This window comes from Hypanus sabinus, chromosome 22 (genome assembly GCF_030144855.1).
Source record: "Hypanus sabinus isolate sHypSab1 chromosome 22, sHypSab1.hap1, whole genome shotgun sequence".
NCBI lineage: Eukaryota > Metazoa > Chordata > Chondrichthyes > Myliobatiformes > Dasyatidae > Hypanus > Hypanus sabinus.
The window spans coordinates 47,214,814-47,230,347 of NC_082727.1; the positions used below are offsets into that span (position 1 = coordinate 47,214,814).

At 38.5% G+C, this 15,534-nt stretch overlaps 1 protein-coding gene across 4 annotated transcripts in view; it reads left to right on the forward strand.

Annotated features, from left to right (window-relative positions):
- The first annotated feature begins 10,396 nt into the window (after nucleotides 1–10,396).
- ebf3a (EBF transcription factor 3a) overlaps nucleotides 10,397–15,534 on the forward strand; it is a 124,962-nt gene continuing 119,824 nt past the window's right edge. For all 4 annotated transcript variants that reach the window (XM_059947668.1, XM_059947670.1, XM_059947669.1 and 1 more), the window contains exons 1-5: nucleotides 10,397–11,033; nucleotides 11,308–11,464; nucleotides 11,818–11,881; nucleotides 12,776–12,831; nucleotides 15,308–15,381. In XM_059947668.1, coding sequence (XP_059803651.1) covers nucleotides 10,900–11,033; nucleotides 11,308–11,464; nucleotides 11,818–11,881; nucleotides 12,776–12,831; nucleotides 15,308–15,381 — 485 coding nt within the window. In that variant the 5' untranslated portion in view covers nucleotides 10,397–10,899. The remainder of the gene's footprint in view (nucleotides 11,034–11,307; nucleotides 11,465–11,817; nucleotides 11,882–12,775; nucleotides 12,832–15,307; nucleotides 15,382–15,534) is intronic.

The window sequence follows — 15,534 nt, forward strand, 5'->3', positions numbered from 1 at the left end:
AAACAGTAGTGGCCCAAAATCAGAACAACAGGATTTACTTAATCTATTAAATACAATGTAAGATGCTGTATGGATGTTTATATTTTCTAATACTAACTCTAATTTCAACATTAATTAAATTGATTAGTTATATTATTATACACATACTGTGGATGTGTTCAATTGTGTGCAAAGACACTACAAACCTTAAAATTAATTTACTTGACTGAAAGAATATGGTGTATATACAGGGGCATTAAAACTTTAAAGAATACTGGGATTATGCTATTAGTTAATAATAAATATCATATATACATGTAAGACTATAGTGGTGCACTAATACTTTTTACACATTATGGTAAATTTTTAGGAGATTTTAGGAGAAATATGTCACTGAGAGCTTTGATTTAATCAAAGTTAGTGATCAGTGGCCATCATTACCAGGGATTAATGCTCACTTGTAGCCAATTGTATTCCTTTATAATTATTTTCAAAGGAATTGTAATCAGAATCAGTTTTAATATCACCAACATATGTCATGAAATGTGTGCCTTTTGCTGCAGAACAATGCAGAACATAATAATAATAATAAAAAACTGTGAATTAAAGTATATATATAAAACAGTTAAATTGATTACGTGGTGGTGCAAGAAAGTAGTGAGGTAGTGTTCATGGGTTCAATGTCCATTCAGAAATCAGGTGGCAAAAAAAAACTTCTGGAAACTTGTAACGTTGAATGTATTTATGTTTTGAAATAATCTGTATCGATGCCTTGCAGAAGTTTATTTTGCTGTATCTTGGCACACATGACAATAATGAACTAAGTCCATTCCATTCCAGTAATGGCATTTGGAATATAATATCATTCTCCAAATATCATCTGCCAAAGTGTTGATGTGGTTCAGACAAGGAACAGGTCTAAAAAATGTACATTTTCAATCAGCATCATGTAACATATATTTAACTATAACATGAAATAAGAGCATCTTAAATGCAAATGTAAGTTCCTTGCTTTCTGGAATTCTGATCTGTCAAGCAAACAGAACAGAGTAAGAGTGGAGGGAAGATGCCTCAACTTGCATTAAAAACATCATTCTACAAATATTACAAAAAAACTATGTTATAGAAATCATTTGAAGAAAAGATATTGCAGATTTTATTTCTGATTATCATTAATTTAATGACTATCTAAGTGTGACCTCTGGGAAACAAACAGTGCTGTTTAAAAACATAGTTGATCGCTGAATTCCATCATTGGATTTAAGGTCTAAGTTCCCATGGAAACAGAACACACACTGCAGGAGAATGAATGTCCCAGGCCTCTCAGACTGTTGAATGTCTTCTGACATCATAAAATCTGCTTCCTAATTAGCTATAAGTGGCATAATGATCTGGAAACATAATAGGTACCAAAGTGTGAGTTAAATAGTAGTGTTGCATCTCAAAGTTCAGACCATGTTTATGGTCTACTTGAACTTTCCCCTTAATGGTTTTTGACATAATCGGAACACCTTAATTAGCGGGCAGCACACTCAAAAGCAACCCTTTTCATTAATTATATTGTTCAATATCTGTGCCCTTAATGCCAATGCCCAGGCTGTTAAAATTTGGAGTGAAGTCTTAATTTTTATCCAAACATTTTTGCACATTCCGCACATACAATGACATTCTTATTTAGTTTACTTGACTCAACCGAGTAAGAAAACAAAGAATATTTTACAGGTAGCCAGACTTAAAATGCCTGACTTTAGACACTATGTTCCAAACACTACTTTTCGTAGCTTTAAAAACATCGTTGAGCTTTAAGGTTCAACGGTTTCAATAGGATTGAGTGAATGAAAATTATCGTGTGGATTGGGTAGATGTCATCACCCACAATTATTCCAAAGACCATTCAAGGAATGAAAGGTAGATGCAAATGTTGTGTGGTTACATTATGCAATGTTTGAACTGATTCTGTTGCATGCCTTTAACTCCGTGGCGAGGCTTGCTCCACACCCTGTTCGCATTCTCTTGAATGACAGACATATGTGTGAGTGCTGGGAAGTTTTGTAAGGCTGCTTGTTGCTGTCCCCTGTGGAACGACTGCCACATTTGAACTGAACTCCAGGGTCACCTGGTACGTGCCCTTTCACACCGTGACCCGCTTTCCAATAGTTCACTGAGCAAGGGAATTCAACACTGTTGAGCAAAGACAGTTACTTCAGGAAGTCGCGCACAGTTTCAGTCAACGTTCGCTCAGATTCTGACACTTTTAAAACACTTAAATGTTTAACCTTCAACACTTGAGAAGTTGTCATAACATTTGCATTTATCCTGAGGGGGAGATGGGGGAAGAGAGGCTGTCCTTTTCTAAATGGACCTCTGCCCTTGCTGTAGAAAATGCACCCGCGGCTCAAGACTCTGTGGAACCCCCACTTGTCTGAAGTTCTTTGCTCGAAGTCGCTCACCCCTTTCCCTGATCAGTTTAACACGCCAAAGACAAAGCCATTGAAGAACAAACCGCATCCGCCTCCCCGGACCAGTTAAACTGCGCTTGCGTCTGAGCGGGGTTTGCACTGGCCACGCGACCCCAATTTGAGTTGTAGATAGAAATTGCAAAGATTCTCCTGTAAGTAACTAAACTAGCCCAGGATCACGCTTTCACAGTACATAAATAAACATAACATGACGGGTAAATAGTTCCGACTTTGGCTTTAAAGGAAAATCTGTCTAGTGTCTAATTGTCCATGAAAGGTAAGCGATGTTCTAGATTTCACACTACCTTGACATGCCATAACAGACTCAGTTATAGGTTGTAGTCAGACACGCTCTCTTTATATTGCGTTTAAAGATCCCTTTCGCTGTTATTTGGTATAATTCACATGTCGTCCGTAGACATGTTACCAACAGCTCACAGGATATTTTCACTGCTAAAGTAATTTGAGTTTAAAAACGTATACGTAAATAGTGAATTGCTAAACATTGATGTGTATTTGCAGATCATGAATAATTATTATAGATATATATTGTGTATTTATTGTAGGTAATTAATGTTTATATAATAAATTAAATATTTTCAACTTCGAAATTTTCTTTCTTAATTACGCTCTATTTAACAGCATTGTGTCGTATAAATATGTGGGTTACGTCCATGGTTTACAGATCAAATTCATCCCAAAGCATCTTTCTCACTCTTGTATCCCTTCGTTATTTGCACTGTATAGTGTGATAAACGGCATAAACAACATTACAAGTTCAAAACTAATCAATTTTATTTGAATGTGTATTCTTCCAGTGAGGGCATTTCCTCATTCGGATGTAAGATTGAACCTAGATCCTCTATCATGTACAGCTGCGTAGAAGGTAGTGTTCAAAGTCTTGTTATAATAGCCACGAATCAATTCTAAAAGTAAACAACCACAAATTGATCGATCTGTCAGGAATATTGTTGATTTATTCAACGTGGTTATATCCTTGATAGTGCATTTAATGTTCAGTGGGTGAAGTTGAGTTCAACCAGTTTAAATCCAGATTGATGTTAAAATATAAAAAAAGCAGAAAAATCTCGAGCAAAACCATCTAAGAGACAGATTTGTCAACGTACCAGTCATTTCTGAGGTTAAGTCACTAATTTTGTAGTCTTCTATCTTGCCATTAATCAATAATCAAAATGTGGCCACTTTTAATTCATTTGATTATATTGTAGGAGGTTTGAAATACGTTTGAAATACGTTATTTGAGGTGCGATTTTCAACCTGCTATTATTTCTCCATGAAACAAATTTGATGTAAGCAAATAAACAATTGTATTAGAGCAAAAAGTGTCTTTGAAAGATTATGTGAGCATAAAATTGACGCGAGAATTCGGAATGAACGGTGTTGTTTTAAGTTTTTAAACTACCAAGTTGTTATCCTGACTATACGCAAAGGTTCCTTTTGGTGGCGCACTGTCACCATAATATGAGAGTTGTAATTTTTTTGATCGCCATCCAAAAGCGTTGCTAATAATCTTTGATTGCAAGAAGTTAGCCTATCTCTTGTTATTCATTGATGCCATCTGCGTTAAAACGCTAACTCTAAATATAGGAAAAACGTGCCCCTGTCAAAAGCAAGAATTAGCTGTTAAAATGCAGATTATGTTTGCCATTCATATTCCTATCGTGCAATTTCCTACAGCAAATATTGTTAACCCTCTTTTCAAATTAATTTTATTAAGCTAATGTATTAGAATCAAACTTTGTTCTAACTCGTAGTATTCATTCCTTCCAAATTATTCGCAAGCAAACACATCGCAGGATGTAATACTGTATTTAACTTTGTCCATATTTTCTTTAAGTAAATTAACCCGCTGAATAATTTAGATCGAGTTCAAGGGTAATACCTCTTTGGCAGTTTCAAGTGTGCGAGAGCATCTCTGGTAGTTTAACAAATTACTGTCAGTCAGAAGAGCATCTCATGCCTAACAACAAATTTGGAAATCTCGTTGACTAATCTTAATAGTGAGGAAGCCGGGAGTGTCTTATTTTATTTCCAATCCTTGTTTTATTGGGACAAACTGCATATTAATTGACTGGAAGCAATCTATGTTCTTGCATTGCCCCCCAGCTACGCTTTCGGCAGCCAAACCGCCCAGCTTTCTTTCTTCATTACGATCTGTTGAATAAATGCAAATTGCGGCGTGGCATTACAAAAAGTAAATTGGCAACAGCTTTCCAATCAATAGTTCTATTAGTATGAAAATATACCAAATTTTAATGGAAATCATTTCTTATGCAGCGGCAATGCTACATGAGGTACGCGATTAGAATCGCAGTCTGTTAAAATGAGGGGTTTAGATTTTTATCTTCGAATATTTTTCTATTTAAATACAATATTCTAAAGAGCAGTAGATTGGAAGTTCCGCTATCGGTTATTAATATGTTTAGTTTATTGTCGATGGTATCCGATTTTGAAAGGTAGAGTTTGAAAATATAGATTACGTGTGTTTGGCTATTTCAAAATAGTCATATTTGAATCCGTGTTTTTGCAATTGGGATACAGAAGTCAGTCCCCAGCAATGTTGTACAATTTTCCTCCATGAATTGAACTGAAGCCTCACTCCATCACTGACTCTCTCACCCTAGGTCTGACATCTGGATTGAACATATTAAATATGACATCAGCGTCCCGGCGCTTACAAAAAATATCAGAATTAATTAAAACGAAGCGTGTTTCATTAATGCTTATTACAATATTTAAAATAATGTAATCGATCCTTCTCCGGGCAAATTCCACCTTTGCTTTTTTTTAGATCGGGAAGTTCGAATTCGCACAAGGCAGCGAACTTCCTGAGATTGAGAACAAAATAAAGTTGAGTCTTTGAGCAGATCCATCTTTGAACCTTGCGTGATTTTAATGAAATATTGTTTATGTATACAGGCCGTTTCATTGATATTCTTACCCCAGATGTGAAATGTTTGATACTCCCACAAAATCCTATTGTCGGGAAGACCCTTTGCGCAATCAAGTTTGGGATATTTACCACTGTTTGCCGATATATAAAACGTTTTAAGTTCAAAAATACGCCAAAAGCATTCAGGTGTAAGCTCGGAAGAATGCGTAAAAGCGGCTGCCTGACTTGTGAGGGGATGCCCGGTTTGCAAGAAGAACCTTTGCACGTTTTGCTTACTGTCAGGCAAAATCCACAATTGGTATTTATTGCGAGTCCCTGAAAATGTAACTCCAGTGTCACCCGCTTTGAGATCTACCCCACTTCTCCTGTGGCGGTCTACTTTATAAACAGTGGCTGTCTGTTATTTACCTCACAAGCGAAAAGTGGTGAAAAGTTGCATATTGTCGACATATCGTGGTCTCGCGTGTTTCTAGATGATTGCCATTTACGAATTGCTACCCACGCCGTAACGAGTCCAATGATGAAACTCTACAGCATATTCAGAAAAATATTTCGAGGGATGCATTGATTTTGGTATTTATATTAGCCAAAAAAAAAGTTGCCGATGTCGATATTAATTAATGTGCGGTGGGAAAAAAAATAACGGCTCTAAAGTTTCAGGTAATTAGGGACAGACACCTGAGAACGGGACCGCGATGTATCTGGTGCGTACGGAAAGGTTTCTTGTTTCTGAGGGATGTTCGGAGAAAGTTGGTAAGGAAATCTTAGTGTGATCAGCGGACTCCTTTCCACATTGCGATGTTGGCGAGCTGTTGATGGAGTCCAGATTGATCCCAAAGCCGAGTCTCTGGGCCTCCCGAGGCGGCGCTATTTGTCAAATGTGCACCTTACAGGTTGCAATGTGAAAACAGGGATTGAGGCTTTCCGCTAAATTTCTGCAAGGCGCTTTAATGGAATAGATTTTCCTGGGGAGAAAAAAATACTTAAAATATCAGCTAACTGTATTTCAATTGATTAAAACCAAAATAAAAATCACATAACGCGGGGTAATGTAGTAGTGCGGTTAACTCATTTACGAATTCTGCTATTTTCATTCAAGTTCTGTCATTACATCTGTGTGGAAGCTGAACTGTAAAAAGGGGGCAAAACATTTTTACAGTTAATTTGTAGCTTTTATTATAGATGCTCTAGGGGTCCCCGAATGAGTATTGTAACGTTTCTTTGAAAAAAATGACGCGCGTTAGCTATTTGTTTATTTTGCGTAAGTTGGAAAATAAATTGCGGTCAATTAAAAGTGCCGAAATGGATCGAGAAACGCAATAGAGAATTAGTGATATACGCAATGAAAGTATGTTACATACTGCGGAAATGACCCCAGTACTCGACTTTCCACGCATCTTCCAGCGTTCTCACCTCGCGCTGTATCATACGAGTTTGCATTGTAACCTTTGTGTAATCTTCGCCGCAAGTTTTAGGCACACTACGATTTTGTTACCTTTATTTGGAAACTACCGTTATTTTTTGCGCTAAATAGTCCTGAGCGCCCGTGAGCAGTTATGTAGTTGGTTTGAGAATTTAGTTTTAAAAGTCAGTAAGGATTTTTTCTCTTAAAGGGGACTTGTAAACACCAACAATTAGCTCAGTTGTAATCATTTAGAAGATGTCTACTTTTTTTGAGAGACTGGGGGAGGGGAGGGGTGATATCTAAAACACAGTACATTAAAACTGAACAAAGGCAGTCGAGTGTCCATACAAAAAAAAAGACAGCGTTTGTCAAACGGGGTTGAGGGTTAAAGCAAAAGGCAAAGTCAGAGATTTGGTGTAAAGCAGTGTCTTTGGTTGCGATTGTGATTTTTCATGTGCTCTGGTATGACGGCGAGGAAAGGACAGCTGGCGCGGGGGACTTGGGACTGCCAATGTCCATCTGACTGACTTTGGCTTGACATCTGGGAGACCACTGGTGTGTGGCACGCGAATCGCTTGATGTCGCTATTTATATGCAAATTCTGTGTATCATTCAACCCTCACCGTAAATTTACAAAGGAACACTTCACATAATAAGGAGGATCGTTACTTCGGGAGGTCTTTGACTGGACCATGCAAATCCGATTCAATCCCGCAAGCTTCTAGCTTTTTCTTTGTCCAACAGTGGTTGCTAGCTCACTCCTCAAACTAAGAATCCAGCTGAATCCCCAGTATTTCACCACACAACTGTCTCGACTTCCCAATATGATTTTTAAACCGATATTTCAAACAATATTTGACAACAAACAGGCCATAAAACTGTCTGGCCCATTGTCCTACCCCGTTGTAGTAAATTATTTAAATGTGTTCCGCAGGTTCACATTTTTTTCAACCGAACAGATCGTGCGACAATCTCGCATCGTTTAGGATGGAGCTGTTTGCTGGCATAGAGGAAAGCGCGTGTGTAATTGTTGATGCTTAAAGGTGATATTCGGGCGAGGAGTGCGTTATTAGCATTCCCTTCCCTAGGAACAAAGGGTACCTGCGAGAAAAAAATGAAAACGCCTTCAAAACGCGGGAAAGTTATTTGTTAGAACGCCAAAGTCACTTTATATTGAAGAAATGAAGTTTGAGCCCCTTTTATGCCACCCTTCCCCTACAAGAAATGGCAGCGGTAAATTGTTATGTCAATACGGAGTCGTCACATTTCCCCTCGATTAAATTTGGGTTGTTGCAAACAGTTTGTCAAAATGGTAAATTTGGGGTGGGTGATAAAGGTTGTATTTTCCACGCTATCGTCTGGAGCAGTCGTCGTACAGACCAGATGAGAATAGAAAATGAGCGAAATATATTCAGCCCAAACCCTGTTGTGAGGAACAGCTGATTCCCCTATTCTGGCCAGATGGCTTCTGAACACAGATTTGCATTAATTTTCGCCTAATATCTTCAAAAAAAATAGTGGTGCAGCTGCATTTGTTGTCCAATACGTTTTAAAACTCTTTGGCTGCAGCACGGATGAAGCCTCTGTGACGGTTTTGCGGAACTTTTCGGGTTGCGTTTTACAGTCAGCTTTAAAAGGATTTGGCTAAAACCCTATAATTTGGTAATCAGATTTAAATCGCCTCGGCGGGTGTAATCTGGTATGAGAACACTGTAAGTGACTTGCTGCAAAACGCGTTTATCAGATTTAAAGGAAAAACGCCTTAAATATATTTAAAATTATATAAACGGTTGATAAAAAATGTTCACTTCGACTACTTAGTGCCAAAATTACACATTTTTGTTTATGTTGCTACCCTCATTAATTACTAATGCATGTTTACTATAACAGAGCTTTGCATGTATGTATTAACAAGTGACTCACAGAATTAAAATACACTTAAACTCTTCACAGGTTTCAAATATTACACTTAAGATAGAAGAAAGGTATACTTTGCCCTAACTTATATTGATTTCCGGTTGAAATATAATAATTTTGTTAATAACACTGATGTACAAGATCGATAAAACACTGATTCATACAGCTCAGAATTTCTTTTATTTATTATACATATTGTTTCCTGCACATTTTGATTTTAAAATACAGTCTTAGGATTTTGTAGATCTATATGGCATCTTAATATGTGATGATTGCTTCTGAAGACTAATCTTATTACTTTCAATCGCCATAAAATATGATTTTATTATACTTACGTATTTAATTAGACGCCAGCAATGTAATGGATTTTGAAATCGGAATAGCAACAGCTTTGATAATTCACTTATCTGTCGCAATAGTCATTAACCCCCAACACCAGAAAATAGATTGCTCTAACACATCTCTTTCTCACCCTCAGCGGACTATTGAAATTCAAGTGGTTATGGTGTCCCCTGATAACAGAATTCGGACTTCGATTTTCACCGATTAATTAAAATATTAGCGTACGTACGGTGCCAATTGTCAAATAAAGGATGGCAGTACTAATACGAACGAAGAGAAGGAGCTGATCATTGAGTAAGTGACTATCCCTGATTCTCTCCCACCAGCCCGGTCTTCTACCTTTAGTTAAAAAAAAAGCACAGGGCAGCTTCCGTCCCCTGGGTCCCCTCCTCTGGGCACAAGCTAATATCTCTGAAAGGCTAGTTTTAATCAACAAAAAATCTAGTTGGAAATACATGTGAATCTTCAGGAATTCCTGGTGATCGCGTATCTTCATATCATCTAACTTCAAATCGTCGGTCTGATTCACAGCCGCTATGCAGCCCTGATATTGTTAGTGTTCAATGTGCCTCATAATTTGGATATTGATTCACGGAACATACCTAGATCTTTTACCCATAATTGATTACGTGATCTCATGGATAGGGAAAAATAAGGCAATTGAGCACTTTATACTCATGCATAAAGAACTACATAAAGAAGCCACTTTGTTTGACAAGTGCATATGGTTAAATAAATATTAAAGACACCCCTCTTCCCACACATACACAAACATACACATATACACGCACAGAGACACGTAAAATTCAGGTTTGTAAATAATTTGTCACGTAGCTTCAATGCAGCGTTTTATTAATTTTCTGTCCATGTTTTACACTGCCCTGCGACCATTTGTAGCAAGGGCCAGGGAACATTTGGCATACGCTATCTTATAAGTTTAAATACAAACTTCAGCCGCAAGTTTTTGCTACTCGTATTGATCTGACAGTGTTCTCCACTTCAGTTTGTGTTTAAAGTAACTATTTTGTCCCTTTAATTTCTGTTTGAAGACAAACAATTCACATTCGCCGTATATTTTTTTCCTAAAGGATTCATTATGTTAATAATAATGTCTGCATTTGATTTTATTGGATGTCAAATTTGGGTACAAGAAAAAAGAAGGGAAAAATACACAGGGAGAGAAAAAAAGAGGGCAGCTCACGCCGCGGCTCAGGTTGTGGCTGTCAATCGCAAGCGTCGCTGCGTTCCGATTGGTTATGCTAATAAGACCTCCATACATGGCCGCTGTCTCCTCCCCTAAACGTCAGAATCTGTCAGCGCTCGTCCCGGGGGTTTAGAGTTTTGGCTCCCGGGAAAGGATCCATTCCTAGGGGAAAGAGGGCTGAGTTTGTATGTTTCCATCCATTCTGTGAGACGCTAAAGGCCCTAATCAACCTCTCCTGTGTCCAGGAACACCTCTATGGTAATCATTTTTCGTTTATTTGTCTTTTGGAGCAGGAGAACCTTGTCAGAAGTGGTCGATTCAGCAGTGTCCTAAGCAGAATACCTTTGATGCTGTTAGCAGGATGACACCACACTGAGAGAACAACATCAACAAACAACATTTTTTTTACTCTTAAACCAAATTTCCCGCTAGTTGTACTTTTCTCCACAACGGATCACGATCCAACTAGCGCTGAACTACTGAAATTGTTTATGTCGTGCCAATTCAGGACAGCTTGAAGAGGAAGCAAGTCTGAACTCGGCTTTTCTCTCACTGATCATAACGAGCAAAGTCATCTCTCATCTATTTCCCCCTCCGTTCGCCGTGGGAAAAAAAAAATCTGACATCTCCTAGATTCTAAACCCGTGCAGGAGCTGGTTTTGCAGAAAAATTTGTTTTAATGTTTGGAATTCAGGAAAATATACCAAGAGGTGGGACGACCATGAAAGAGGAACCGCTAGGAAGTGGGATGAATCCGGTCCGATCATGGATGCACACAGCTGGGGTAGTGGATGCTAACACAGCCGCCCAGAGGTATGTATAATCAAATACTACCTTCCATCTGATTTTTTTATGTTTCTCATATCGACCCAAAATCACCAAATCCCCTCAATACTCTATCAATTACCCCCTCTCCCTCTGCTCCCCTTCACTTTCCCTTTCATTACATCATATTACTGCTAGCGACAAATCAAGAAATCTCTAGTCTCCCAAATGTGATTCCCATCTCCCATGTTTTCCATCAGTTGGTCTCTGTCTCTAGTGCAGCTAATTCTCACCGATACACTGTGTTATTGTTTTCCCGCAGCGGCGTGGGTCTGGCTCGGGCACATTTTGAAAAGCAGCCGCCCTCAAACCTAAGAAAATCCAATTTTTTCCACTTCGTCTTGGCCCTTTACGACAGGCAGGGGCAGCCCGTCGAGATCGAGAGAACAGCTTATGTGGACTTTGTGGAGAAAGATAAAGTAAGTTACTCACTGTAGAAATGATTTTCTCTTTAAGTGCACAATAACTAACTAGCCTAACGGTACTCAAGAGGCGCCCAAACCACGTGTAGTTCTGCTTGTTATAACAGGTCTCGGCTGCTAAGAAAATAGCTGCAGTTTATGACATTGTGTGTAAATATTATTTTATTACAAAAGCCTAAAAGCAAAATGTTTCCTATTGCTATAATACGAGGACTCGCCGCATACTTAATAAGCCAGAGAATGGCATGGCAAGTTGGTAATTATAAACACATATATTTAAAGAGACTTGGAAAATAAACTATGGAATACATTGAAATATATAATTACTCATTTATAACGTTTGCTTTTAGGAGCCAAATAATGAAAAAACCAACAATGGAATACACTACAAACTTCAGTTACTTTACAGCAATGGTAAGTTGACGAGAATTGAACCAGAGGGGTGTAGCGGCTTTCTCTTTCTATTTTAATAGGGTTTGGGTATGAATCATGTGGTGTGGATACAGGTCATTGTTTGTATAATTCTGAAGCTCATCCTGGCTAGCAATTAACTGCAAAAAGAAAATAAAAAGATCAGAATTTCATTGTCACTTCTGATTTGTCGTGTATTTAGCTTTGAATGTGAACATGATGTTGTTCCCACCCCTTGAAGCAGGGTCCTGGTTCAATGTTAATGTTTTTTTTAAATTTCATGCCCCTTTTGTATTGTTGTGTGGTAATCTTGTGGGGCAGTATATTGTAACAGTTAATCGCAGGCAGTAAAACTAATCTTTAAAGTAAAAATCTGGGTTCAAAAAAAATGTAAATTGCCCTGGGCTTGGTTTTAACACTATTGGCCATGAACTCCAGATTTCAGTGTCATAACCAAAGCACTAAGTATATCCGTGACATTAGTTATCACCATTTGAGTGTAGTGGAATACTTGTCCAAACAGAAAATGTACAAAGCATGGGACAAACATTCGCCCCGTTAAAAAAGCAGCGCTCCACGCTTCAGAGCCCTGCAAATTGCACGTTTCAACTAAATATAAAATTTACAATAAATGTCAAGAATTCATGGATTTCATGGGAAAGAGTTTATATTTCTATGACGAATATTTTATTCACGTTTTATCGCCTATCAGCTCATTTTATTGCATTCATTACAAGGACATCAGCTTCAATATTTTGTCAAATTAACAGTGTCCTTTAACAGAGCGATGTAGAATGCAAACTCGCCTTTCTGTTTTTAAATGATCTGGAGATATTGATAACAAACGTTTCCCTTTTCAAGTCCCGTTAAATTTGATACTATGTACTTTGTTTCTAGGGGTGCGAACAGAACAGGATCTCTACGTCAGGCTCATCGATTCAATGACCAAACAGGTGAGAGAGTTAAAAAAAAATGCTTTAAATTTTGCATTATAATTATTTACTGTAGCCCTACTCATTTGGTACCAGGACCAACGTTGTGCACAATTTCACATGTTTTGGCCAGGAAGTCAACACTTTTGTTTTGCAAGTTGCAATATTTTAAATTAATTGCCTGTCTTGAAATTAACTCAGATTTGTTTGGGTTTAACTAAGTTTTGCTATACGTGTGCCCCCTCAAAAATTCCCAGTGTTAAATTCGCACTTTGTGAGAAAGGGCGTGATTTGGTTATTGTAGAGCTGCATGATTTGGCAGTTGGCGTCTCCATTTGTCTACGGAGTTAAATGCGCTCAGGTGAAAAGTCAGCCTGTCCTTTCCAGTTCCAATTCACCTCTCAGCCCATTCTCCATAATTCAGCTCCACTTTTTTCCCCCTGCCCAGAAGCTGCAGCTTTGAGTGGGTGCGCCAGGGGTCACGAAGCAGTCCATTCCCTGAGATCAGCTGTATTTCTTTATCATCTGTCTGTCATACCTTGTAAATAACATAATTACAGGCAGTTGCTTATTAAATTATTTAGCCTGTCTTCTGCAACTTCAAAGACGATAAGTACGGTTGATCAAAGGTGCTGTACTGTAATTAGCCACGGGAGTCGGCACGATTATATTTCGAACTGAAAATCGCCAGATATTTCACCATCTCGCCAATGCACTTTGTTTTACATTACTCTGTAATTTCATTGCATTGTAAATAAATAAAGAAAACAATTCAAGAAATCGAGCAAATGTTTTGCTCCCTCCTCTGACAGCTGAAAACCGTTATTTTTGCTTGTTTAGTTTTTGCACGTTTTTTGGGGGGGGGGGCAGTGGTACACGTTACGTGCCACACATTCATCTCATGGAATCAGATGTCTTCCTTATCATTCAAATTTCCTAATTAAGTTTGTGATCACGCAGTGACATTGCGAGTTGGGAAAAAAAAAGAAACAGTGTTAAGCACTGCCCGCACAGATGATAAGATGACCCATAGATGTGTAGTTTTGGAATTAAGGGCCTGTGTTTAGCACGGGATTGACATTGATCATAAGAACCCCAATGCTATTTCCCACTTGCCACAGTTATTTCAATAGGTCAGAAACCTCCTTTACCGTTCCTCTGTGATCTCAAAGGTGACAACATGGTTTTATGCCATTTTATCTGTAAGGTAAACGGTTACCGAAATCACCGTAGCCTAATTTAGGAGGGAGTAAGTCCTGTTTCTTAAGGGCTTGGTATGAAGAGGCTGTTATTTTAAGAGATACCTACTCACCGAGTCACGCATCTTACTATTTTAATGATGCAAACGAGGCTTTGCAAAAACGCTAATCTCACTTGATTGATGGAAAACAACAATATAACTGATCAAAGAGTCAACGGCGCAGATCAACTAATTTACTGATTAGGATTTCTGCAGCAAAATTAAAAAGAAACAACAAAACAAAAAAAAAAGCGCGCAGGAATGGCGATTAAAAGGGGAAACAATAACATTCCCAACTTGGCCATGTTTTATTTCAATGACAACAATCAGAAAATAAGCATCTGTTCTGGGGAGGTGCGGCTCGTTACAATGCGAGCAAAGCGAATCTCGTTAGATGAATAATAAGGGTACAGACAGCTTGGAACTGAGGATCCGATGCGCTCAGCTGAGTTGTAAAGGAGCGTGGTGCGTTTGTGCGCACTGCTTGCTGGAGAAGACTCGCTGAAAGGCGAGCGAGGAGCAGGCGAACACACCTAGAGCTCCCACCATCTGGCTGCTGTTAGAACGAATGCTCAATAATTACTCAACCGTACTCACAGACAGTCTTTTTAGAGAAAAAAATTATTGTGTGTAATTGAAAAATAAATACCAGATTCACTCCACAGGCTAAAGCGCACCAAAAAAAAACAGAGTTTATTTTTTGGTGGAAATGAGGTGGGAGAGAGAGCAAACTAAGACATAACATTGTTTGGGTCCCAAACTTCTTGTGCCGCCTCACAGAATAAATAACGGCACTCTCCCCTTCCCAAACATGTACGAGAGTGGGTTGTTGGTGCGAAGCAAATGCAGTATTTACCAATTAGTGTTTTTGTTGAGCTGACGCCCAGTTGTATTCTTGCCCCCTCTCATAAAGAACACGATCAAAATTCAACATGACACGTAATTAATACCTGGGAATGACAGGCACTCCTCACCTTGTTAAAGGATAGGTTCTAACTGATTTAAACGTGACCGTAAGGTTAGAAATCTCAGTTTTGGGGCCTTTTCCGCTGTAACTGTTCCTTCTAAATATGCATACGTTGGTTTAATGCACATCAGGGGGAAGAATCGATTAGGATGATCCGAAAACTATTGTGTTCTTTATTTTTAAATGGCCAATGTTGCTGCATTAACAGGTATCGCGACATTTAATCTTTGTTAAAGGCAACTTTTCAGTGTGAAAGCGCTGATTATTGTTTCTCTGGATAATTATTTCAGCCTATTGTATACGAAGGCCAAGACAAAAACCCCGAAATGTGCAGAGTCCTACTTACACACGAAATTATGTGCAGGTAAGCTACTTGTGGCGCTTAAGGTGCTCTGCCAATGTGAAAAGTTACACCAGATTTACTCTCCGCTATACAGTTTCAATACGCAAGGCACGGGAGACAGACTAGCACTTTACACTAACGACGAAGACATTCTAACAATTGTAAGTTTAACGT